The following is a 26706-nucleotide window of genomic DNA, read 5'->3' as shown; positions in this document are numbered from 1 at the left end:
GACTTTCATGCAACTTCTGAGGGTTAACATTAAAGTCTACGGCCCTCAAGTTGCATGAAAGTCAGGCCAAAGTAGTGCTTGAACTACTTTGAAGTTTCTGCAACTGTGAGGCCCCTTTCACACTTGTGCGACTTGTCCTGCGACTTGGGACTGCAAAGTCACATGACAAGTCGTACCCCATGATTTCCAATGAGTACCATTCGTATCTGTGCATCTTCAAGTCGCAGCGATTTCAAAGTAGTCCCTGTACTACTTTGGTCTGACTTTGTTATGATTTGAGGCAGAGAATTCAAGATTACACAGGTATTACTTCAAGTCGCGTCAAAGTCGTGACAAAAATCGCGGCAAAATCGCAGTACTTTCAAGTCGCAAAAGTGTGAAGAAGCCCAAGTCACACATATATGAATGGGTATCCCTGGAAAACATGGGGAACGACTTGTCATACATCTTTGATGTCCAAAGTTGCATGACAAGTTGCACAAGTGTGAATGGAGCCAAAGAGTCTGTAGAAAGTTTTGAACTTTTCTTTTTATATCTTATTGTCTTAAACCTAAAACATGGTCATTGTAACCATAAAATGATACTGTGCTTATCTGCATAGAATTAGTGTACATGCACTTTCACTGGGTGAATTGCTATAAACATTTTTTTAAAATACACCTTTAATATTCACTGCCTTGATACCCTTTCATGTATAATATTACAAAGGCTTACTGTGCTAATGTAGCAAGAGAAAAACTCACCCAAGCTCAACCGCTATATAGTATAGTTGGTGTGTAGAGTAGTCGGTGCTCTGGCTAATTAAGCTCACAAAAGATCCATAGAAAGTACAGGCCAGCAACTCGACAGCTTCTCCATAGAAAATATTTATTTAAGCATTACAGCAATAACATCATCCAAAAATACTGACACGTAAACCCCCCCCCCCCCCCCGAACTTACCACTTCCTGTATGCCCCTCTCTAAATAGCCCACGATAGCGAGGGTAGCTACTCCTTGATCACCGTGGTCAAAGTGCGTCCCTCCGTCATATGCTGCCCCCTCTGCTCTCCCCTCTCCCCCCTCCTTCCTGCCTGTCATCTGCCTCTGTGTCTGTCTCAGGCCGGCCCCGCCGCTATTCTTGTAGAATAACATTTTTAAAAATTCACTGCCAGCCTCTCTATTAGAGGCTGGAGTAGCACACTGTGTCTGTAGTTTTAAAAAACGAGCAGTGTAAATACCTAATTTCAGCTGTCTTCAGGCCGGTCACGTGAGACAGCTATGAGACAGAGCTTCTGCAGCGGAGACGAGCAGCCATGAGATCCGCCATGGCTGACGTCAGTGGGAGATCACGGCCCCTCCCGCAGAAGCAATAGATCAGAGCTGTAAAGCGGCCGCGAGTCATGTGACCGGCCTGAAGACAGCTGAAATTAGGTATTTACACTGCTCGTTTTTTAAAACTACAGACACAGTGTGCTATGCCAGCCTCTAATAGAGGCGCTGGCATAGTTTTATATGGATGGGTTAACAAACCCTTTAACCACTTGCCAAGCGCCTTACGTACTCGTACTGCGGCAGGTTGGCTCTATTGCACAAAATCAGGTACCTGTACGTCATTTCGTGCAATAGACACTGGGGGGGCACGCATGTGCCACCGGAGGCGCGATCGCTCACTGATTGGACAGAGGGGGAGCCAATCACCGGCCACCCGCAGTCGTTCCCGAGAGGCAGAGCGGCGGTCTGCCTATGTAAACAAGACAGATTGCCGTTCTGACAGGGAAGAAGATGGAGATCTTGTGCTCCTGCTAAGCAGGAACACTGATCTTGTCTTCATCCAGTCAGAGCATCCCCCCCACAGTTAGCAAGCACCAGCTAGGCACACAGTTAACCCTTTGATCGCCCCTGATGTTAACCCCTTCCCTGCCAGTGTCATTAGTACAACAGTGGATATTTTTTAGCAACGATCACTGTAATGTCACTGGTTCCCAAAAAAGTGTCAAAAGTGACAGTTAGGGGTCCGATTTGTCTCAGTCCCGCTAAGTAAAAAATCGCTGATCACCACCATTACTAGTAAAAAATTTAAATAAATAAAAATGCTATAAAAAACATCCCATAATTTGTAGACGCGATAACTTTTGCGCAAACCAATCGATATACGCTTATTGGGATTTTTTTTACCAAAAATATGTAGCAGAATACATGTTGGCCTAAACAGATGAAGAAATTAGATTTTTAAAATTTTTTTATTGGATGTGTTTTATAGCAGAAAGTAAAAAATATATATATTATTATTATTATTATTATACAGTATTTATATAGCGCCAACAGTTTACGTAGCGCTTTACAACTTGATATTTTTTCAAAATTGTCGCCCTTGTTTTGTTTATAGCGCAAAAAATAAAAACTGCAGAGGTGATCAAATACCACCAAAAGAAAGCTTTATTTGTGGTAAAAAAAAGGACATCAATTTTATTTGGGTACAACGTCGCACGACCGTGCAAAAGTTAGTTAAAGTAATGCAGTGCCCTATCGCAAAAAATGGCCTGGTCATTAAGGGGGTCAAAGCTTCCGCGGCTGAAGTGGTTAAATAAAAGAAAAAGCATTTCCAAACAGTAACTTAAAGTGGTTGTAAACTCAGAAAAACAAAAAAAACCCCAAAAAACAAAAACCTGCAAGACAAAGGCATAATGAGCTAGTATGCATCGCATACTAGCTCATTATGAAATACTTACCTTAGATCGAAGCTGTTGCAGCGGTTCCCGCACACCGCTGTGACCGGCGACATGTCTCTCGGAGTGATTTCCGGGTTCGTGGGCTCCAGCACTGTGATTGGCCAGAGCCACGATGAAGTCACTCCTGTGCATGCGCATGGGAGCCGCCGGTCACGGCACGGCTACTGAAGAAATGGCACAAGTGGGCTGTTTCTTCAGTGCGCATGTGCTGATGACGTCGGCACATGCGGATACAGTGCATATCTCCTAAACTGTGCACGTTTATTCACGGTACATACAGGTAAGCCTTAATATAGGCTTACCTGTAGGTAAAAGTGGTGTAACAGAGTTTACAACCACTTTAAGAATTTATAACTGTCAAAGATAAATAAATAAGTAGATAAGGGGTATATTTATAAAACAGTGACATCAAGCAAACATTTACTGCAGGTGAATCAATGAGGGCTTGTTTACACAAGCGTTAGCCCCCTGAAGAGCGACCCCTGGTGGATTACTCTTCAGAGAGTATTTGACAGGGCGTGAGGAAGTGTCATATCACCTCCTCACCACCTGTTTTAACTCCTAAAAGCCCACGCCTATGTACTACAACCACATGCATTGAACACAGTTGAGTGGTGAGGGTTAAAACTCCATTTTAAATGGGTCATGCTCAGCAATCAATACTGCCAGGGGGGGTTAATTCTAAAACATTGTGGCTGCGGCATGTATACACCCATGTCTGCTGCCTATACAGTTTAAGGGGGAGCGATTGGCGGTGGCAAAAACATTGATCAACGGAATTTTTTTTTTTTTTATCGTTTCATACAAAGGGCACGTTTTTATTGTCCGTCAACTGTAAGTGTAAAATGTATCAAAAAAAGTACACCTATTGTGAATGGTTGGTGAATTACGTTCATCACTTCATAAATAATTAGACATGTGCATTGCCAAAAAATTTGTTTGTTTTCGTTTCATACATTTTTTTTTTTTTCATTTTTTGGGTCATTCATTATGATTGCAATTAGTAAATTCGTACATTCGTACATTCGCACATTTGTAAATTCATAAATTTGTACATTTGTAAATTAGAAAATTCATACATTCGAAAATTCGTAAATTCGTACATTTGTAAATTAGAAAATTTGTATATTCGTACATTCGTAAATTAGAACATTCGGAAATTTGGAAATTCGAAATTTGAAAATCCGAAAAAACCCGAAAATTAGAAAATCTGTAATAGTAACTAACTATTAGATTAAATTTAGATTAAGCTATTAAATTTGGCTGTTAGTGAACGTAACGAATACGAATTTATCCGAAAGTTACGAATTATCCGAAATAACGAATGCTGCATCTAAACAAATGGAACGGAACAAATTAATAAAAAATAATAATGAAAAGTTTTTATTATTATTATTGTTATTTATTATTAATTCATTACATTCCATTCGTTTGGATAGGGCATTCGTTATTTCGGATAATACGTAACTTCTGATAAATTTGTAAGGAAATTACAATACCTATAATTTAATAGTTAGTAATAGTTAAGTTATTATTAGTTAATTATTATTTCAGATTTACAAATTTCCGAATTTACGAATTTACGAATGTACGAATGTGAGAATGTATGAATGTGCGAATGTACGAATGTGCGAATGTACGAATTTAGGAATGTACGAATTTTACGAATGTACGAATTTACAAATTTTTGAATTTACAAATATTCGGAAAAATTCACTAAACTGGTTTTCGTTAATTTGGATATTTCCGAATTAACGAATTTGTCGAAATTCGTTAAAAAAACTAATTCGGAACAAAACGAATTGCACATGTCTAATAAATGTACTCCTATATATATATGCAATTTGATAAACAATACATATACACTGGGCTTTTTTTCTCAGAAAATAGGTGCAGGAACTCACCCTCCCTGCCCAAATCCCCGCCCACAACCACACCCAAACCCCACCCCCAGACACACCTTCCTTAGAGGAGAGAAGTACAACGGTGCCAAATAACTGTAATAAATGAGGCCTTAGAACTGCGTATCACACACACATACCTCCCAACATTTTGAAATGAAAATGAGGGACGCCTACTAGCAAATGTATGTAGGCATAGGACACACCCCCTGCCACACCCCCTTAAAGGAGAATTAACCCCCAAAAAAAGGTTAATTAAATCCACGCATGCTTTTTTTTTACCACTAGTATTCCTTTATATTGGCTTTTAAAATGTACAAATGCAGCATTTAGAAATTGGATGAAAGGTTTAGCACAGGGAAACACTTTTTGAAAGATAAAAAGTGCATTTTATATACAACTATATAGATCAGACCAAAATGAGGGACAAATGAGGAGGAAAGAGGGACATTGCTCCAAAGCAGGGACAGTCCCTTGAAATCAGGGACAGTTGGGACCTATGCACATGGTTCAGGAATGTGTAACACACAAAGTACAGGACTCAGCACTTCATAACACACAGGGCTCAGGAGTGTGTATTGTGCAGTTGTGAGCAGTGCATATCACACAGCGTGCAGAAAAAAAAATCAGGAAATAGGATAGTACTTACATTTAATGTGAAGCGTCCCTTGTTCTCAGAAATATGGAGAATATAGCTTTGTGTACGGAGTGCTTTCACACTGGGGCGGTGTGCTTGCAGGACAGGAAAAAAAGTCCTGCAAGCAGCATCTTTGGGGCGGTGAGGGAGCGTATACACCGCTCCTGCCCATTGAAATGAATGTGCGCCTCTTTCAAAGCACCTTAAAAGCGCTTTGAAATCAGCGCTAACCGGGCACTTTTAACACCTTTAAACCCCTTCTGGGGGGTTAAAAGCGACCCGCTAGTGGCGCCAAAGTGCCACTATAACAGCGGTAAAGCGCCGCTAGTTTTAGCGGCTTACCACTAACGCCCACACCACCCCAGTGTGAAAGGGGTCTTACTGTTCCCCAGCAAATTTCCCTGGTCCTCCTTCTCAAGTATCCCTCCAAAGGTAACCATCAAATCCTCACTTCTGCTTATCTCTTTGCTTACCTTTGTGTCCCCCATCCACACCTAACCTTTCCAACCCTCATGCACAGCTCACCTCTTCTTTCCTTGTCCACAGCTCCACTCTGCACCCCTATCCACAACTCACCTTTGCCCCCCCATCACACATCTCACGTCTGCACCCCTCTAACTACAGCTTACACCCCCAGTCCACAACTCACCTCTGCACCTCCATCCATATTATCTCTGTTCCCCTTCTGCACCCCCATCTAAAGCTCACCCCAATCCACAGCTCTCACCTTTACCACCCACCTCTGCACCCCCAGCTTCCCCTACAGCTCTCACCTCTACACAACCTCCCCCACCCTCCACATCTCTCACTTTGCACAACCTGCCTTCTGCCCTCTGCAGCTCTTACCTCTGTACAAAGCTCCCTTCCCAATTCTCCTCTCGGGACAAATTTCCAACTCCCTCCTCGCTGCACAATCGCCCCCTCTTCTTCCACAGTTATTCTCTCTCTGTAAACTCAGTCTCTGGGGGGCTCTCTCTCCCCTCCCCCCGTTTTTCATTCAGAACTCCTTCACCTCTTCCACTGCCAATCAGTGCTCCAGTCCATGTGGTATGTGTAGGCTTTTCAGACGATCGAGGAGCTGTCAGAATTGTAGCTGGGGCTCCTCTGCTCCATGCTACAATGTGAGAAGAGGCGGGGATGGAAGCTGCCCCCTGAATCAACACAGGCAGCTGTATGTTGCCATGCTTGGACCCGAAGATCTCGAAGTCAGCAGCCCTGTGTGCACAGCGCTAGTGTGTGTGTGTGTTATGAAAGGTCAGAGCAGAGAGGGCTGCCTGTCATAGGTGCCGGAACGGCGTTTCGGCACGTTCCGGCAGAAAAAAAAGCCCTGCATATACATGTGCTGCACCTAAGTCATTCGCAATTAAAGCAACAAAATAATAGCCAAATGTCCAGTAACCATGACCACATTTATATGGTGCATCCACATCTTGTGGTTGCTTTCCAAAGTTAGCTGGTCAAGTGAAAAATGTATAACAATTTATATTATGTTTGCTTCTCAGCTCATAGGGTCAATGATGCTCTCTCTTTGGTAATATGCCATTTAGATTCAATCTTAAGGGTACCCAGATTCCTTACCCTTCTGCTTCTGCTTGTCTTATGTAAAGGTCTCTGCACCTCCTGTCCACCAGACTGGATCGTCTTGGGCTCCACTTGTTTTTATCTCTCCAAAGCCCACAAGAAATGGGAGGAGTCAAGAAAAGATTGCGTTGCGCGTGGCTCTACTCTTCTCATCTTGAAAAGCAGGAAAGAACTGGTAAGTGATTACCAATCTAGGTAAATATTTCTTATATCTCTTGAGGCCTCTATTGAGAACTTCAGTTCCTGGGTCGGCACACATGCTGCGGCCATTATGAGGGTTTCTGCTCTCTCTATTATATCTTTTTTTATTTAATAGCATATTTTGGAGAATGAAACAGTAGGAACTAGAACGCATGAATGGGTGGCAGAAACACCCAAAATTCCCAGGTTAACAGGGACAGAGCCAGGAATTTTGTCAGGAAGATCTTGCTGTTAGAGGAGCCAAACATAGGAAGCTGAGGCTGACCATTTATATGTAGTATATAATAGTGTGATCTGATCCTTTAAAACAGAAAAATCAGTTCATAACTTGACTATCTCACCAATGGTTCACTCATGTGATAACCAGTAAGTGATTCAACTTGATAGCAACTAGGCAAAAACCCACTTTAGGTAGAGTTAACTATTAAAGGACCCAGTGTAATTTGTGTACAACGGTATAGGTAGCATAGCTAAATCTTGTTGAAGTAAGGTATTATAAACTTTCCTATCTGTGATAAGGGGCCCATTCAGGGCTGGGGCAAGGGGTGGGCAATAGGGACACCTGCCCTGGGCGCAATGGTTTACTGTAGGGATGGGGGAGCCTTCATTCTGTTACATAGCTGGGCACTTTAGCATCTTTGCCCTGGGCGCTGGATGACCTTGTCACAGCACTGGGCCCATTGATCATGTAGTTTTATGGTGTCACTTGTTTCCCTCTACGCACAGCCTGTAGTAGAGTAAAGTTTCACATTCTGGTGTCAGAAGTTTCTGTTTGTGTTCAAATATAAGCATGGAGGTGGCACATCACAGGTTAATCAATGACTTCTGTCTGCAGTCTAATGCCCTGTACACACGGTCGGACTTTCCAACGGAAAATGTGCGATCGGAGCTTGTTGTCGGAAATTCCAAACGTGTGTGGGCTCCATTGGACTTTTTCCATCAGAATTTCCGACACACAAAATTTGAGAGCAGGATGTAAAATTCTCCGACAACAAAATCCGATTGTTTAAATTCCGATCGTGCGTACACAAATCCGACGCACAAAGTGCCACGCATGCTCAGAATAGATTAAGAGATGAAAGCTATTGGCTACTGCCCCGTTTATAATCCCGACGTATGTGTTTTACGTCACCGCGTTCAGAACGATCTGATTTTTTGACAACTTTGTCCGACCGTATGTATGCAAGACAAGTTTGGCCCAAAATCCATCGGAAAAAATCAGACGGATTTTGTGGTCCGAATGTCCGATCAATGTCCAGTCATGTGTACAGGGCATAAGACAGTGTTTCTCAACTCCAGTCCTCAAGGCGCCCCAACAGGTCATGTTTTCAGGATTTCCATTATTTTGCACAGGTGATTTGATCAGTTTCACTGCCTTAGTAATTAACATAGCCGTTTGATCGGAGGGAAATCCTGAAAACATGACCTGTTGGGGCGCCTGGACTGGACTGGAGTTGAGAAACACTGGTCTAAGAACTGACACTTCCTGTGAAGAAACAACATATCCCACAATCCCTGGGTCTCTTAGTCTAGCCCTGGTGCAGGTGAGAGTTAAAAAGTAATTCGATCTGACACAGACACAAGCAGGCAGAGCGATTCATTTCTTAAACAACAATTTGATCACATTAGCACTCCCAGATTTGTGATGCAACACAGAGGAAATGGTAAGTCATGGATTGAATGCTGTGTGACCTGAAACAAGATTTCACCTGTCTATTTAGCGAATAGGGACAAGCCAGGTGAATGAATACATGGACATAGGAGAATAGATTAGCCATGACTCTACAAACTGTAGATACAACATATGAGTTCATCATTACAAGGTAAGGCCAACAAACAGCACATTGAAAATGATTGACCTAAATACCTAGTTAAAACAATTACCACATTTGAAAATTTACAATTATTATTATACAGAATTTATATAGCACCAACAATTTAAGCAGCACTACACTATAAAAGGACGACAGTCCAGTTACAATATAATTCAATACAAGAGGGTTAGGGGGGCCCTGCTCATGAGAAATAATAAAAATAATAATAATGTGCTAAATTTCAAATATAAACTTAATAATAAACTCCAGTGAATATGTGACAAACCATGATCTTTAAAAAATATATGTATGTAAAAAAGTCCACATGCACAATGATATAAATAAAAAACTTGATTGCTGAAGAAACGTGAATAAACTCAATCAATGCTCTGTGACACACTGTGCAGAAATAAGTGTGATAGGTAATCACCACTAGGGATGAGCCGAACACCCCCCGGTTCGGTTCGCACCAGAACCTGCGAACGGACCGAAAGTTCACGCAAACTTTAGAACCCCAATTAAGTCTATGTGACTCGAACGTTCAAAATCAAAAGTGCTAATTTTAAAGGCTAATATGCATGTTATTGTCCTAAAAAGGGTTTGGGACCCGGGTCCTGCCCCAAGGGACATGTATCAATGGAAAAAAAAGTTTTAAAAACAGCTGTTTTTTCGGGAGCAGTGATTTTAATGATGCTTAAAGTGAAAAAAAGTGAAATATTCCTTTAAATATCATACCTGGGGGGTGTCTATAGTATGCCTGTAAAGTGGTGCGTGTTTCTCGTGCTTAGAACAGTCCCTGCACAAAATGACATTTTTAAAGGAATAAAAGTCATTTAAAACTGCTTGCGGCTTTAATGTAATGTCGGGTCCCGGCAATATGGATGAAAATCAGTGAGACAAACGGCATGGGTACCCCCCACCTCCCAGTCCATTACCAGGCCCTTTGGGTCTTGTATGGATATTAAGGGGAACCTTGCACCCAAATTAAAAAAAGGAAAAGCGTGGGGCACCCAGGCCCTATATACTCTGAACAGCGGTATACAGGTGGTGCAAACAAGATAGGGCCTGTAGGTTTGTTGTTAAGTAGAATCTGTTTGTAATTTTGAACTGGTACATTTTTAAAGTGTAGCTCCAGCCAAAAAAATCTATTTTTAAGCTTTTTGGAAAAAATAGGGAGGGGTTATCACCCCTGTAACATTTGTTTTGCTGTCTGTGCACCTCTTCAGAAGATTTCACCTCACTTTCTGTCCCAATGACAAATGTTTTTTGAAAATTTGAGGTTTTTAGTGAAACAAGGATTGGTGATAAAGCATCAGTGAAGAGGAGACATGTTTTTCCCATATTAACTCTTACAGGAGAGAATTTCCCTTTCCTAGGGGTAGATTTCATCTCACTTCCTGTTGTCTCCTTCCATTTGCAAGTAGGAGTCGTTTGTAAGTTGGATGTTTGAAAGTAGGGGCCTGCCCTATATACTCTGCAGAAATTGGGGCCTTAGGTGGTGTTGGTGCCACAACACTGTAAGCCCTCACAGTTACTCTTGGTGGGCGCAGGAACGGGCCATGCTGTGAAATATTAGATCAAGAATTGTAATTACATGCCATTGTTGAACAGTGGTAGAAAAATTGGGCCTTAGGCACTGGTACCACAACACTGCAACCCCTCACAGATGCTATAGTTGGAGCGCAGGAATGAGCCCTGCTGCAAAGTATTGCATCAAAAATTGTAATTATACGCCCCTGTTAAACAGGCTCTGAAAATTTGGGCCTTGGGCACTGATGCTGGTGCCACAACACTGCAACCCCTCACAGAAACTCTAGTTGGAGCGCAGGGACAAGCCCTGCTGCAAAGTATTGCATCAAAAATTGTAATTACACGCCCCTGTTAAACAGGGGCAGAAAAATGCCACAACACTGCAACCCCTCACAGATGCTATAGTCGGAGCGCCAGGAATGAGCCATGCTGCAAAGTATTGCATCAAAAATTGTAATTATACACCCCTGTTAAACAGGGGCTGAAAAATTGAGCCTTGGGCACTGGTGCCACGACACTGCAGACCCTCACAGATACTATAGTTGGAGCGCAGGAATGAGCCCTGCTGCAAAGTAGTGCATCAAAAATTGTAATTATACACCCCTGTTGAACAGGGGCTGAAGAATTGGGTCTTGGGCACTGGTGCTGGTGCCACAACACTGCAACCCCTCACAGATACTATAGTTGGAGCACAGGAATGAGCCCTGCTGCAAAGTATTGCATCAAAAATTGTAATTCCACTCCCCTGTTAAACAGGGGCAGAAAAATTGGGCCTTGGCCACTGGTGGCGGTGCCCAGAACCAAAAATGTTCTTACAAGCTATCAGCATGAAAATTGAGGAGGAAGAGGATTGTCACTTAGCATAACAGGATAGTCACTCAGCATCAGCATAGGCAGTCTTAAAGGGATTTCACACTTAAAAAAAATCAATCGGTTACATCAGGTGCTTGGTAGCTGTTGATCCAAGACTGATTCATTTTTATGAAGGTCAGTCGATCGACCGATTCGGTGGACAGGCGCACCCTGTGATCGGTTACAAAGCCTCCAGCAGCACTGAATATGCGTTCCGAAAGAATGCTGGATGCAGGACAGGCCAGTAGCTCAATTGCATTATGTGCAAGCTCTGGCCAGTAATCCATCCTCAAGACCCAGTAACCCAGAGGATTTTCGGTGGGAGTGTGATGAGTCTGAAGCATTATGGGTGGAACTGCATATAGATGGGCGTAGTTCAAAGTTAATCATTGGAGTTTGTTATAGACCACCCAATGTTAACGAGGAGGTGGAGACTCAGCTCCTTGCACAGATGGAAAGGGCTGCAAGGGCTGGGACAGTGATAATAATGGGAGATTTTAACTACCCAGAAATTGACTGGAGTAATGGCACTGCTGGGACAGTTAAAGGGCAAAAATGTATAAACCTAGTACAGGACAATTTTATGGTCCAGTTTATTGAGGCCCCAACTAGGAATGAAGCTCTGTTGGACCTGGTAATCTCAAACCATGCAGAGCTTATTACTAATGTGCAGATAAAGGAACACCTGGGTAGCAGTGACCATAACATGATTTCATTTGATGTTAGCTGTAAACAAGAAATACATAAGGGAAAGATAAAAACACTTAACTTCAAGAGAGCAAATTTTCCAAGGATGAGGGCTGCTCTCGAGGACTTAGACTGGGAGGGAATATTGGCAGCGATAAACATAGAACAGAAATGGGAATTCTTCAAAAAGACTGTTTGGGACCTCACTGCAAAGTATATTCCCATGGGCAATAAGTTTAAAAGGCTAAAAAGAAAACCTATGTGGCTCACGGTCAAAGTTAGAAAAGCTATAAACAATAAGAAAAGAGCTTTTAAAAAATATAAAAATGAAGGAACACTAGTGTCATTTAAATGCTACAAAGAATTTAACAGAATATGTAAAAAGGAAATCAAGGGTGCAAAAATTCAAAATGAACGAGAGATCGCAAAAAATAGTAGGACAAACCCCAAAAAATTCTTCAAATATATTAACAGTAAAAAGGTCAGGTCTGAGCATGTAGGCCCTTTACAAAATAATCTAGAGTGGGTGACTGGGGACAAGGAGAAGGCTAATTTATTAAATACTTTCTTCAGCTCTGTATATACAAAAGAGCATGGGGAAGCTCATGTCCATAAGGGGGGTGGTATTGACACAGCCCCCAATGATCCACAATGGCTCAAAAGGGATATGGTCCAGAAATATTTAGACAGAATAAAGGTGGATAAAGCACCTGGACCTGATGGCATCCACCCACGGATCCTAAAAGAATTGAGCTCTGTAATTTCAAAGCCATTGTATCTAATTTTTAGGGACTCATTAATGACGGGAATAGTACCGCTGGATTGGCGCAGGGCGAACGTGGTGCCTATATTTAAAAAGGGATCAAAGTCTTTACCAAGTAACTATAGACCTGTTAGTTTAACTTCTATAGTCGGGAAGATACTGGAGCGTTTAATAAAAGACCACATAGACGAGTTCTTGCTGGAAAAAAACATTTTAAGCAACAGACAGCATGGGTTCATGAAAGACAGAAGTTGTCAGACAAACCTGATTTCTTTTTATGAAGAGGTAAGTAAAACCTTGGACAGAGGGGTGGCTGTGGACGTGGTTTATTTGGATTTTGCAAAAGCGTTTGATACAGTTCCGCACACACGGCTCATGTGTAAGTTAAAGTCTACAGGCTTGGAAATATCAGTTTGTAAATGGATAGAAAACTGGCTAAAAGACAGAATTCAGAGAGTAGTGGTTAATGATTCTTACTCTGAATGGTCTAAGGTTATCAGTGGTGTACCCCAAGGTTCAGTGCTGGGACCCTTACTCTTTAATATCTTTATAAATGATATTGGATCTGGGATCAAAAGTAACATTTCTGTCTTTGCAGATGACACCAAGCTATGCAGTGGAATAACGTCCTTACAGGATGTCTCCAATTTACAAGCTGACCTCAATGCTCTGTCTAATTGGGCGACTATGTGGCAGATGAGGTTTAATGTTGAGAAATGTAAAGTTATGCACTTGGGGGCTAAGAATATGCATGCATCATACATGCTAGGGGGAGTACAACTGGGGGAATCTGTAGTGGAGAAGGATCTGGGGGTTTTGGTAGATCATAAGCTCAATAATAGCATGCAATGCCAAGCTGCGGTTTCCAAAGCGAGCAAAGTTCTTTCTTGTATTAAGAGAGGTATGGACTCCAGAGAGAGAGATATCATTTTGCCCCTGTTCAAATCATTAGTAAGACCTCATCTGGAATATGCAGTTCAGTTTTGGACACCAGTTCTCAAAAAGGATATCGGGGAACTGGAGAAAGTGCAGAGAAGGGCAACCAAACTGATAAGAGGCATGGAGGAGCTCAGCTATGAGGAAAGATTAGAGGAACTGAATTTGTTCACTCTTGAGAAGAGGAGAATAAGGGGGGATATGATCAACATGTTTAAATATATAAGGGGTCCATATAGTGAACTTGGTGTTGAGTTATTCACTTTACGGTCAACACAGAGGACAAGGGGGCACTCTTTACGACTGGAGGAAAAGAGATTTCATCTCCAAATACGGAAAGGTTTCTTCACAGTAAGAGCTGTGAAAATGTGGAATAGACTCCCTCCAGAGGTGGTTCTGGCCAGCTCAGTAGATTGCTTTAAGAAAGGCCTGGATACTTTCCTAAATGTACATAATATAACTGGGTACTGACATTTATAGGTAAAGTTGATCCAGGGAAAATCCGATTGCCTCTCTGGGATCAGGAAGGAATTTTTTCCCCTGCTGTAGCAAATTGGAGCATGCTCTGCTGGGGTTTTTTGCCTTCCTCTGGATCAACTGTGGGTATAGTATTGGGTATATTGGATTGTACGTTTTTTTTTGTTTTTTTTTTATGGTTGGACTGGATGGACTTGTGTCTTTTTTCAACCTGACTAACTATGTAACTATGTAAAGGTGTCCAAGTATGATCTTGCCCCTAGGTAATCCTGCACCATGTGAATCAGACGCTGGCGATAGTTGCTGGAACAGATCAACCTTGGGGCTGCGGACTAAAAAATTGTCTGAACGCATCAGTCAGACGGCCACCTTCTCCACCGCTCCTTCTGTGACTGACCAAAGCCTCAGCAACACGTTGTCCAGGAGGACCAGGAAATTGTAACCTCCCAGGCTCTGGAAACGCGTTGCACAAACCTTTCTGCAAGGCCCCCCAAAGATGTTTCACCCTCTGCTCCCTCTGAGACGGCAAGATAAGGTCTGCAACCTTACCCTTTTAATGTGGATCAAGGAGGTTTACCAGCCAGTAATCATCCCTCCCCTTGATACCACGAATACGAGGATCCTTCTGCAGGCTTTGCAGGATCAGGGAGACCATGCAGAGTAGGTTTGCTGAGGCATTCGGTCCAGAGTCCTCTGGGTCACTAAGAACGACATGATCCGCAGCCACCTCCTCCCAGCCACGTACAAGTCCATAGGTTTCTTCGGACTGTAAATGATCCCTTGAAGACTGCTGCTGATGCTGAGTGCCAGGCTCCGCCTCGATGCTGACACAATCCTCCTCCTCGTCCTCTTCCTGTGTGATCGGCGGGCACGCAGGAACACTGTCTGGATAATGGGGGCCTTGAGAGCTAAGGAAGTCCTCCTCTTCCGCCCTCTGTTCTGCCTCAAGTGCCCTGTCCATTATTCCACGCAGCGTGTGCTCCAAGAGGTGGACAAGAGGGACAGTGTCACTGATGCATGCACTGTCACTGCTCACCATCCTCGTGGTCTCCTCAAATGGTGACAGGACAGTGCATGCATCCCTGATCATAGCCCACTGACGTGGGGAAAAAAAAACAAGGTCCCCTGTCCTGGTGCCATAATCGCATAGGTACTCATTGATGGCCCTCTGCTGCGTGTGCAGCCGCTGCAGCATGGCCAACATTGCGTTCCACCTGGTGGGCATGTCACAGATTAGGCGGTTCTTGGGCAGGTTAAATTCCTTTTGAAGGTCAGCCAGCTGAGCACTGCACTATATGACCTGCGGAAATGCACACAGACTTTCCTGGCCTGCCTCAGGACATCCTGTAAGCCCGGGTACCTGCCCAAGAACCGCTGCACCACCAAGTTAAGGACGTGAGCCAAACAGGGCACATGGGTCAGTTGTCCCTGTCGGAGTGCGGAGAGGAGGTTGGTGCCATTGTGCTTAAGCTGGCGTGGCGTCAACCACCTCTGAACCTGCCCCTGCAGAGCTGACAGAATCTCTGCCCCAGTGTGGCTCCTATCCCACAAGCACACCAGCTCAAGCACCGCATGGCATCTTTTTGCCTGTGTACTTGCGTAGCCCCTTGAACGCCTACGGAGCACCGCTGGTTCTGAGGACAAATCAGCACAGGAAGAGGCCATGGAGGAAGAAGGAGAGGAGGGGGTGGAGGAGAGAGGTGTGGCAGAATCACCACTAGTAGAATTTTGGAGGCGTGGTGGCGAAACAAGCTCCAACACTACTGCACCCTGTCCTGCATCCTTTCCAGCTGCCAGAAGAGTCACACAGTGCGTCGTGAAAGATAGGTAACGTCCCTGTCCATGCCTGCTGAACCATGAGTCAGCAGTAATATGCACCTTACTGTTGACCGCCCTGTCCAGCGAGGCCAAGACATTGCCTTCCACATATAGGTAGAGAGCCGGAATCGCCTTCCGTGAGAAAAAGTGGCATTTGGGAACCTGTCACTGAGGAACCGCACATTCCACAAACTCACGGAAGGGGGCAGAGTCTACCAACTGAAAAGGCAGTAGTTGAAGTGCTAGCAATTTAGCCAAGCTAGCATTCAACCGCTGGGCATGTGGATGGCTGGGAGCGAACTTCTTGCAACAGCTGGGGCAGGGAAATTTGCCTGGTACAATCTGACGTTGGTGTACCGATAGCAGATTGCCCGCAAGTACTTGGCTGTGACACACCTAATTCTACACCTTCATTCTTCTCAGTGCAGGTTTCAGAGAGGACTGAAGGTATAGTGAGGTTGGAGATCCCAGCTGATGAGGAGCAAGGAGAGGTCCGCTTTGTTCTTTGGTGTGGGTCTTTTAGGTACGCTTGCCAACGAACTGCATGGCAGGTTGACATATGTCTGGTCAAGCATGTGGTACCAAAGCGGGTGATGTTTTGGCCACGCGAGATACGCTTGAGACATATGTTGCAAATAGCAGCGGTGGGATCTGATGCACTTGTCTCAAAAAAGGCCCACACCAAAGAACTTTTGGAATTTACGCGCAGAGACAGCAGCACCCTGCACAGGCGGAGCTCTGCGGTGTGATGCAGTTGGTGTGCTGCCCTTAAGCTGGCCCCTGGAGGGCATCCTGCCTCGTTGGAGATTTGCCTCCTCCTCCTCCTCCCTCCTATCAGGCACCCACGTGGAGTTAGTGACCTCATCATCCCCTCCCTCCTCCTCACTGGAGCAAACCTAGCAGTATGCTGCAGCTGGGGGAACATGACTGCCAGATTGCTGTCCTTCTTGGGTACCCCCTCTCTCTGGGCTCACATTACTGCCTTCCTCTAGCTGGGTACCATCATCAGAGCCTTCAAAACACTGGGTACCCAACACTGTGGTCAAACAGTTCGGGGGACTCCTCAGGAGGACATGGTGGGGCTAGGGAAGGAGTGACTGATGCCAGGGAGGGAAGAGGCCGCATTGGCAGCTGCTTTGCCAGACAAAGTACCCTGAGCCTAGGTGAGAGAGGATGAGGATGGCTTGGTCATCCACTCTACCAAGTCTTCCGCATGTTGCGGCTCAACACGGCCAGCTGCCGAAAAAAAGGACAAGCGTGTCCCACGGCCATGTGCTGATGAGGATGCACCGTCTCCACGACCAGCACTGTTGCCTCTAGACACTTGTGACTGTCTGCCTCTCCTTGTTGGCCTTCCAGACATACTAGTGGCCTGCAGTGAGATGTAGGTGCACAAAGCTGGGATGTATATATATATATATATATACTATATATATATACTGCAGCTAGCAGAATCAACTGCCTGCCTGTAGTATTATTAGTATGAGAACACCAGCAATTGTCTTCAGGTAGCTTTAGGTGCACACTGTGCAGAGTACACTAACTGTAAATACTGTAGCTGCCTGAGGATCAGAAGAACACCACCAATTATAATTACTATTAATAATATTATCATGATTGGTAGCAATACCTTTACCATTATTAATCACCATTTTTTATTATCTATGCATTTTTTCTAGTATAATTTATTGGACTGCCTATGGGGCTGGGGGCGGATAAGGGAGGGGCCATTAACATTCGTTCCGATTGGCTGAAGGTTCATGTGAATATTCACATGCACACATATATATATGGCGACTGCTGAAGGAGGATTCACTGCTGTGCTCTGAGGAAGAGGGGCTGTTCCCCTCGAAACGCGTCAGTTGCAGTAATCCTTGTGTATTCCTCTGTGATTTTTGGAGGGCCCTGCTCATCCTTGACTGCATGCTGTTAGTTGAAAACCTTTTATTTTGTGAGAGCTTTAGGTGCACACTGTGCAGAGGACACAGTACACTAACTCTAAATACTGTAGCTGCCTGCCTGTGGTATTAATAGGATCAGAACAACAGCAATTGTCTTCAGGTAGCTTTAGGTGCACACTGTGCAGAGGACGCAGTACACTAACTATAAATACTGCAGCTGCCTGCCTGTGGTACTAATAGGATCAGAAGAACACCACCAATTTTCTTCAGGTAGCTTTAGGTGCACACTGTGCAGAGGACACAGTACACTAACTGTAAATACTGTAGCTGCCTGCCTGTGGTACTAATAGGATCAGAAGAACACCTCCAATTTTCTTCAGGTAGCTTTAGGTGCACACTGTGCAGAGGACACAGTACACTAACTGTAAATACTGTAGCTGCCTGCCTGTGGTATTAATAGGATCAGAACAACAGCAATTGTCTTCAGGTAGCTTTAGGTGCACACTGTGCAGAGGACACACTACACTAACTGTAAATACTGCAGCTGCCTGCCTGTGGCACTAATAAGATCAGAACAACAGCAATTGTCTTCAGGTAGCTTTAGGTGCACACTGTGCAGAGGATGCACTACACTAACTGTAAATACTGCAGCTGCCTGCGGTACTAATAGGATCAGAAGAACACCACCGATTTTCTTCAGGTAGCTTTAAGTGCACACTGTGCAGAGGACGCACTACACGAACTGTAAATACTGCAGCTGCCTGCGGTACTAATAGGATCAGAAGAACACCACCAATTTTCTTCAGGTAGCTTTAGGTGCACACTGTGCAGAGGACGCACTACACTAACTGTAAATACTGCAGCTGCCTGCAGTACTAATAGGATCAGAAGAACACCACCAATTTTCTTTAGGTAACTTTAGGTGCACACTGTGCAGAGGATGCACTACACTAACTGTAAATACTGCAGCTGCCTGCGGTACTAATAGGATCGGTAGAACATCCACCAATTTTCTTCAGGTAGCTTTAGGTGCACACTGTGCAGAGGACGCACTACACTAACTGTAAATACTGCAGCTGCCTGCAGTACTAATAGGATCAGAAGAACACCACCAATTTTCTTTAGGTAACTTTAGGTGCACACTGTGCAGAGGACACACTACACTAACTGTAAATACTGCAGCTGCCTGTGGTACTAATAGGATCAGAAGAACACCATCAATTTTCTTAAGGTAGCTATAAATACTGTAAAAACACCTGCCTGCCTGTCAGCAGGAAGAGAATAACAGGAACGGTTCTAGCTAAACTAAATACAGTGTATATATATATATATATATATATATATATATATATATATATATATATATATATACACCTAGGATGCATGTAAGTGCAGCTAACTGACTCGCCTGCCTACTCTATCTAACTTAAATCAAATGACACTGTCTCTCTGTCTATCTCTCTGCCGCCGCCGCAACACACTACACAAGGCCACCACGCAGGTGACCTTATATAGTGTGGGGCGTGTACTAAACCCCCTGAGCCATAATTGGCCAAAGCCACCCTGGCTTTGGCCAATTACAGCTCTCTGTACAAACGGCGCTGTGATTGGCCAAGCATGCGGGTCATAGGCCAATTATCAGCAGCAATGCACTGCGATGGGCCGTGACGCGCCACTCGAATTTGGCGCGAACGGCCCATAACATTCGAAATTCGACGAACGGTCGAACATGCGATGTTCGAGTCAAACATGGGTTCGACACGAACTCGAAGCTCATCCCTAATCCCCACCACCTCTGTGTGCAATGCCTGCTCACCTCAAACAAAGACCCCCTTGGGTCTATTGGCACTTTTAATAATAATCTATAGACGGGTCAGCTCGATCGTACACAGGTTTTCGGCTAATGTCTCCAGGAATACCAGGACCTTTCCATAGGCAATTTCTTTCTCCACATCACAGTTTCTCTGTTGGATTGGCTCTGCAGACTCCTCTTCTCCGTTGGCGATACCTGCAGGTTTCCTTCCAATCCCCTGGGCAGGTTTGTTGGTGGCAGGGGTCCTCTGGGCTTGTACGGCCCTCTCTATATCTGGGTATATATGGGGCATTCCTGTGAGGAGTAAGTCAGATTCGCTCTCTTTACTTGGCTCCGCCCCCTTCTCCGGTAAGCAGGCATTTCACACGGAGGTGGTGGTGATTACCTATCACACTTATTTCTGCAGAGACTGTCACAGAGCATGGATTGAGTTTATTCATGTTTCTTCAGCAATCAAGAGTTTTTTATTTATATCATTGTGCATGTGGACTTTTTTGCATATATATATTTTTTAAAGATCACGGTTTGTCACATATTCACTGGAGTTTATTATTAAGTTTATATTTGAAATTTCGTGCACTATTATTATTATTATTTTTATTATTCAATTGTATGTGGTTCCAGAAAACATTTTAAATAGTTGCAGCTGTTTTTCATGAATATAATTAGTCACATTATTTATAGTTTGTAGGTTGTTTGTTACTCTTCTCAGTGCTTTAGTAATTTATTTCCCTGCTCATGGGATCTTGCAATCAATGCTTTTAAATTTACATAATCTGTCTCTGTTTTGAAGGAGCAGGCCCATATTTGCAGCCCAAAGAAGCAGATCTAAATAAAACCTGGCAATACTGACACAACCAGTTACAAGGGTAGATATTTTTTGCAACTCCATTGATGGGTCACAGTGGTGGTCCACCATATGATATAGAGCTAGCTCATCTGTCAATTGTGTTACCTAATTTAATATATAAGCTCACAGTTGTGTGTTTTTTTATCTTCTATGATATATTCAACTGTTTATGAAATATTTTCTCCCTTTTTCCCAGGATGTGCTGCTGCCAGCAACCGGTAATAAGAGGTTCTGGATTGGTCTAAGGAAAGTTTCCAAAGATTGGAAATGGGTGGATGAAACTGTCTTAACATTTACGTGAGTGGTATACTGTAGTTTACATGTAAACATTGTAATGAATGAATTTACGCTGTTATTTCAATACTACACTATATTACCAAAAGTATTGGGATGCCTGCCTTTACACGCACATGAACTTTAATGAAATCCCAGTCTTAGTCCGTGGGGTTCAATATTGAGTTGGCCCACCCTTTGCAGCTATAACAGCTTCAACTCTTCTGGGAATGCTGTCCACAAGGTTTAGGAGTGTGTCTATGGGAATGTTTAACCATTCTTCCAGCAGCGCATTTGTGAGGTCAGGCACTGATGTTGGACAAGAAGGCCTGGCCTCGCAGTCTCCACTCTAATTCATCCCAAAGGTGTTCTGTCGGGTTGAGATCAGGACTGTGAAGGCCAGTCAAGTTCCTCCACCCCAAACTTGTTCATCCATGTTTTTATGGACCTTGCTTTGTGTACTGGTCCAGATAATTTGGTGGAGGGGAGATTATGTTGTGGGGCTTGGCCCCTTAGTTCCAGTGAAGGGAACTCTTAAGGTGTCAGCATACCAAGACATTTTGGACAATTTCATGCTCCCATGGAGAAACTTGACTGGCCTGCACCTCAACCCAATAGTACACCTTTGGGATGAACTTAAAACGGAGACTGCGAGTCAAGCCTTCTTGTACAACATCAGTGTCTGACCTCACAAATGTGCTCCTGGAAGAATGATTGAAGCTGTTATAGCTGCAAAGGGTGGTCCAACCCAATATTAAACCCTACGACTAAGACTGGGATGCCATTAAACTTCATGTGCGTGAAAAGGCCGGCGCCCCAATACTTTTGGTAATATAGTGTATTTTTATTGTGTGATCCCAAACTAACAAAGTTTGCATGCAAAGTTGTGATAAGCTACTCATTGTAGTTGCTTCCTATTGGATAGCCACAGGTTCTCAAAGATGTACACGAAAGAGAAGCGCTTTTTTTTTCTGTTGCTTTAAAATAGGCCATTTTGTTTTTAGATATAAGGTCATGATTAAAACCCCCATCAGTGTGTGTTTCATAGGGGGAGATTTTCCTTTACTTTCTGTCCTGAAAACACAACAGGGATTGAGAGCACATATCTCCAAAGGGAAGGAAATCCTCATTTCAGACAGCTGTTACTAGAACAGGTGTCCCCACTGATAATTGTATTGTTAATACCCTTGTCAGATTATTATTGGTGTAGCCACTAGGAACATTCACCCTCTCTGTTTATAGTGGTGACCAATTTTTTAGTTGGTATAGAGACATCTTCTTCTGTGGCAGCTGAAACAACGGAGACAACAGTCTAAAAGGGTCTTGACCATCACTTTGGAGACTTCTCTCTTCCTTTTGTGTCTCTGGACAGGAAGTGAAAGGAAATCTCTCCAACAGAACACAGACAGCAAAAGAAAACCTGAAGGGAGTTTTAACCATTCTCTACTCTGACCAAAATTTTAAAAAAATGACATTGTTTTATATAAATGTAAAAAAAAAACGAGGGACATACATATAGTAGCAAGTTGACACTGGTTGAACCAGATGGACTTGTATATTTTTTCAACCAGAATAACTATGTAACTATGACACTAACAGAACGCAGACCTGCATGTCTTCTTTAATCTGAGACAAAGCCCCCTGCATCTCTAAAATCTGGTACACTCTGTACAACAACAGCTAGAATCCTTTCCCATTGTCTCTGGCCTGCTTCCTCCCTCTCCATTCATCTCACATATTGTTGTCTAACTGAATGCAGGAATTACGTGTTTTACTTCGGACACCACCAGCAGGCTTCAGGCCTCCATCAACTAGCAGGGCCCCACATTCCCTGAAGGAGCAACAATGGAAATAGTCCTTATGGCCATATTTTACACATACACACACATACACACACATAACACACCCAACACACCCAACTCTGAAACTGTGGGGCCTCAGGTAAAGAAAGTAATCCCCAGTAACCCTGCCTGATGAGCTGACCCTTCTCATTCCAGCCCCTTCCTGGCAGAGCAAGGGGCATACTCACTCTATCCGGTATAGACCACAGGCAAGGTGAATAGGAAGATGTTTCTTTTGGTTGTTTTACTAACAGGAATTGTAGAATACAGCATAATTGCTATGCAGGAAACTCTTCATAAGTATGTGATGGGAACAGCTGAACTTCAGAAGGATTACACCAAATTCCATTCTCTGCCCATAACAGTTTAAAACATTCAGTCCTCCAGCTACCCTGGTCAGGCCCATTGAGGGGTAGGGAGGGTTCTGGTGTTCTGCAGGGGGAAAGCCTTGATATAAAGAACTAAATGTTTTCTGCTGGAGATGCCCTTGGATTCCCATTAGGGCCTAATTCAGGAAATCTTGTTCTCTCTGTCTCTTTCCTACTACTAAACAACTGCCCAACTCCTCCTAACTCTCCTATTTATATACTCCTTCACCTAGCCAAGGGAGACCCTAGTGCCCAAACTAGATACTACTACTCATGCTCAATCCAGTAAGGGGAGCCACATGATTACTAAGACAGCCTAGTCCAATCTTTCTCAACCTTTGGCGTAGACCTTGAAATACCTTTATGGTTTCAGGGAACCCCTGCTGATAATTACTATCTTCAGCTCAGGGCACATTACTTTGATCTCTTTTAAACAGCTAAAAAAATGATTGGTGTCAGTGGTTACTCATCTGAGAGGCAGAAGTTGTTTATTGCTCAAAGAACCCCTAGCAACCTCTGGAGAAAGCCCAGGGTTCCACAGAACCCTGGTTAAGAAAGGCAGACCTAGTCACTTTGGGGTTTTGGGGCCCCTGTGGTGCTCTACCGGGGATATATGCAGACATGTTACCACCTGGAGATACTTGCTAGGCCATGTTCATGATAGATTGCTACATTTTTTTTATCTCAAAAGGTACACTTTAAAGCTATAAATGTCATGCACATAATACTCCAGTGTATTAGTGAACTTGTGTAAATATTTAAAGTGTATCTCCAGACAAAGCTTTGTGTTTCTTTCTATTAAAAAGCATGTGGAGATGTTTGAACCTTTATCAGTTTTACCTGCTTTCTGTGGATCAGTTGGGAAGAGTTACCCTCCCAGTAATAACGTTTGACCAGGCCAATAAGTGACAGACACAGACATAAAGGCACTCTCTTTTACCTTTGTCTGGTTAAACAAACAACAATCAGTTGAGGGTCTTAGAACATCCAGCATACTGTAAATTTCTGTACAGCGTTGTGTCTGGATTGTTTTGTATGCTACGCATGGGTTAATCACCATTAGACTACCTATAGTTATTAGACCTTTTCTGGACAACTGTAAACACTAACAATTTCTAACAAATTTAATTTGGTCTTCAGAAACTGGAATCGCGGTGAACCAAACAACTATGCATCTCAAGAGCACTGTACAGAAATGGTAGCAGGGGTATGGAATGACTTGGACTGCAGCAACACCATAGACTACATTTGTGAGAGACTGGCAGACTGCTGAGATACTACTATATGCTCATCTGTTACTCCTTCCTCTGAGTTCATCCTCCCATCCATAGGACTCTCATCTGTTACTATCAAAATTCAAGTGAACTTTCAGGTTAAAGTGGAAATAAAGTCGGCAGATACTCATCTCCACTCTCCAGCGGTGTGGCCGTTAGATCCCTTGCCAGCTGCTCACATAGTTTTCCCAGGCCTTTTCTGGCTCTTCCACCTCTTGATTGTCTGGGAGAGGATGTGGATACTCCAGTGCATGCGCATTGGAGTCATACATTCTAGTACCCCTACAGTGCGTCTGAAATGTCCACTGAGCTGCACATAAACAGCTCAGTGTTCCTTCAGTAGAGGATTGTGATTAGACAGGTAAGTTTGTGTTATTGCAGAAGAGACACTGCATATCTCTTTTACAATATAAAGCTGCCTGCTACTACGTTTTTTTTTATTTTAGGTTTTAGTTCCACTTTAATTTAGATAAATGCATTCCCGGTGCATCAACACTGTAAGGTTCAAATCTTACAGTTTGTTTTTTCATAAGAAAGCAGCCAAAGCCTGTCTCCTGCCAGCATGCTGCAGAGAAGGATCCTTGCTCTCTCTGTGGAAGCAGTGGTTCATCTACAAAGGTCCAACACACCCCAGCTAAAACCAACCAGCATGCAGCATTAACTTTGTTGATTGGAGATGTGCAATGTGCTGACAGGGGACAGGCCTTTCTACTTAGGCTGTGGCTGCTTTCTAAAGAAAATGCTCAGTAAGAAATTTCATACCTTTTGTTTTGATTTGTTTTGATAAACCTGAAATGTATTTAGCTAATTTAAACTGGAATTTAAATAAATAATATAATTTAAACTGGAATTTAAATATATAATGCTAGCAATGGGTACTCCTCTACAAGGTAGACTTTAAAGCACTTCCACGTAGCTTGTTCTGATTCTCCCAGAAGGAGGTCATTCCAACTATTGAATGGATGCATCACTTTGCATCCATGTTGGGAACATCAACCTACTTCAGCTGCTGCCCTAATATGAGTATTAAGCTTCCAACATTTCTGCATTGCAATATGGATTGCTGCAGATCACAGGTCCACTGTTCTCTTGGATTCCTTTGCTCCTTTTTTGTATAATATACAATTAAAGTATTTTGTTAAATAAATGCAAAATATACCTGCTGATCCTATCAGAAATCCAGTGTCATCCTGTGCACAATACAGTGCTATCTCAGAGTTATCAGGAAGTATATTGGGATTATAGAACACCTCCCTGTATGTTATGTAGAAGGGTAGAAGGTAAGCTGTTCTGTTCTAGAATGCCAATACTGCTCATTCCTAGGTGCAGTGCAGTAGGGAGCATTATCACCCTAGAACAGGAAGTGTGTTACTGGCAGAATCATCCGGTAAAATTAAAGGTAAAACGTTTTGAAAAAAAACAAAAACTAATGTGCAGCCACCATGTCTAAAAAGCTGCTGTAAGCTGCAATATATTATTATTTTTTCTTGGATGTAGATACACTTTGATTATCCTAGCCACTTGCCTACTAGGCACTTATACCCCCTTCCTGCCCAGGCCATTTTTCAGCTTTCAGCCCTGTCGCACTTTGAATGACAATTGCGCGGTCGTGCTACACTGTACCCAAACAAATTTTTTTATCATTTTCTTCACACAAATAGAGCTTTCTTTTGGTGGTATATAATCACTGCTGGGTTTTTTATTTTTTTACAATAAAAAGAACAAAAATTTTGAAAAAAAAAATGTTTTTTACTTTTTTCTGTCAGTATTTTGTGACTAAGTCATTTTTCGCCTTCACTGATGTGTGCTGATGAGGCGGCACTGATGCGGACTGATAGGCTGAACTGGTGGGCACTGATGAGGTGGCACTTATAGGCACTGATGGGGTGGCACTGATGAGGAGGCACTAATATGCCACACCTATGGGCACTGATAGGTGGCACTGATATGTGGCACTGATGAGCACTGATAGGCGGCACTGATGGGCACTGTTAGGTGGCACTGATGAGCCCTAATAGGCGGCACTGGTGGGCACTGATGGGCACTGATAGGCGGCACTGGTGGGCACTGATAGGCGGCACTGATAGGCGGCACTGGTGGGCACTGATAGGCAGCACAGATAGGCAGCATGGATAGGCGGTACTGATGGGCACTGATGGGCATTGATGGGTGGCACTGATGGGCGACACTGATGGGCATTGATCGACAGCAATGATGGGCATTGATGGGCAGCACTGATAGGTGGCACTAATTGCCAGCACTGACTGGCACTTGTGGGCACTGATTGCTGGCATTGCTGGGCATTGGTGGGCACTGTATGGTGACACAGTTTTACTATACTGTAATCAGGGTACTGATGATCAGTGCCCTGATTACATTCCTACATGTCCCCCTGTGTGGAGGTGCCGCTGATCGGCTCTCCTCGCCACACACTCAGTCAGTGTGAGGCAAGGAGCGCCGATTACCGGTACTTCCTTGT

General features: G+C 43.5%; 1 protein-coding gene across 4 annotated transcripts in view; it reads left to right on the top strand.

Moving 5' to 3' along the window:
• LOC141133205 (C-type lectin domain family 4 member G-like) overlaps positions 1–25391 on the top strand; it is a 105025-nt gene extending 79634 nt beyond the window's left edge. For all 4 annotated transcript variants that reach the window (XM_073622426.1, XM_073622424.1, XM_073622427.1 and 1 more), the window contains 3 exons: positions 6856–7004; positions 20668–20768; positions 24094–25391. In XM_073622426.1, coding sequence (XP_073478527.1) covers positions 6856–7004; positions 20668–20768; positions 24094–24226 — 383 coding nt within the window. In that variant the 3' untranslated portion in view covers positions 24227–25391. The remainder of the gene's footprint in view (positions 1–6855; positions 7005–20667; positions 20769–24093) is intronic.
• The last annotated feature ends 1315 nt before the right edge of the window (positions 25392–26706 follow it).

The sequence above is a fragment of the Aquarana catesbeiana genome, linkage group LG03 (assembly GCF_042186555.1).
Source record: "Aquarana catesbeiana isolate 2022-GZ linkage group LG03, ASM4218655v1, whole genome shotgun sequence".
Classification (NCBI taxonomy): Eukaryota; Metazoa; Chordata; class Amphibia; order Anura; family Ranidae; genus Aquarana; species Aquarana catesbeiana.
The sequence above is the reverse complement of the archived record's forward strand: the minus strand, read 5'-3'. Positions and strand labels throughout refer to the sequence as shown.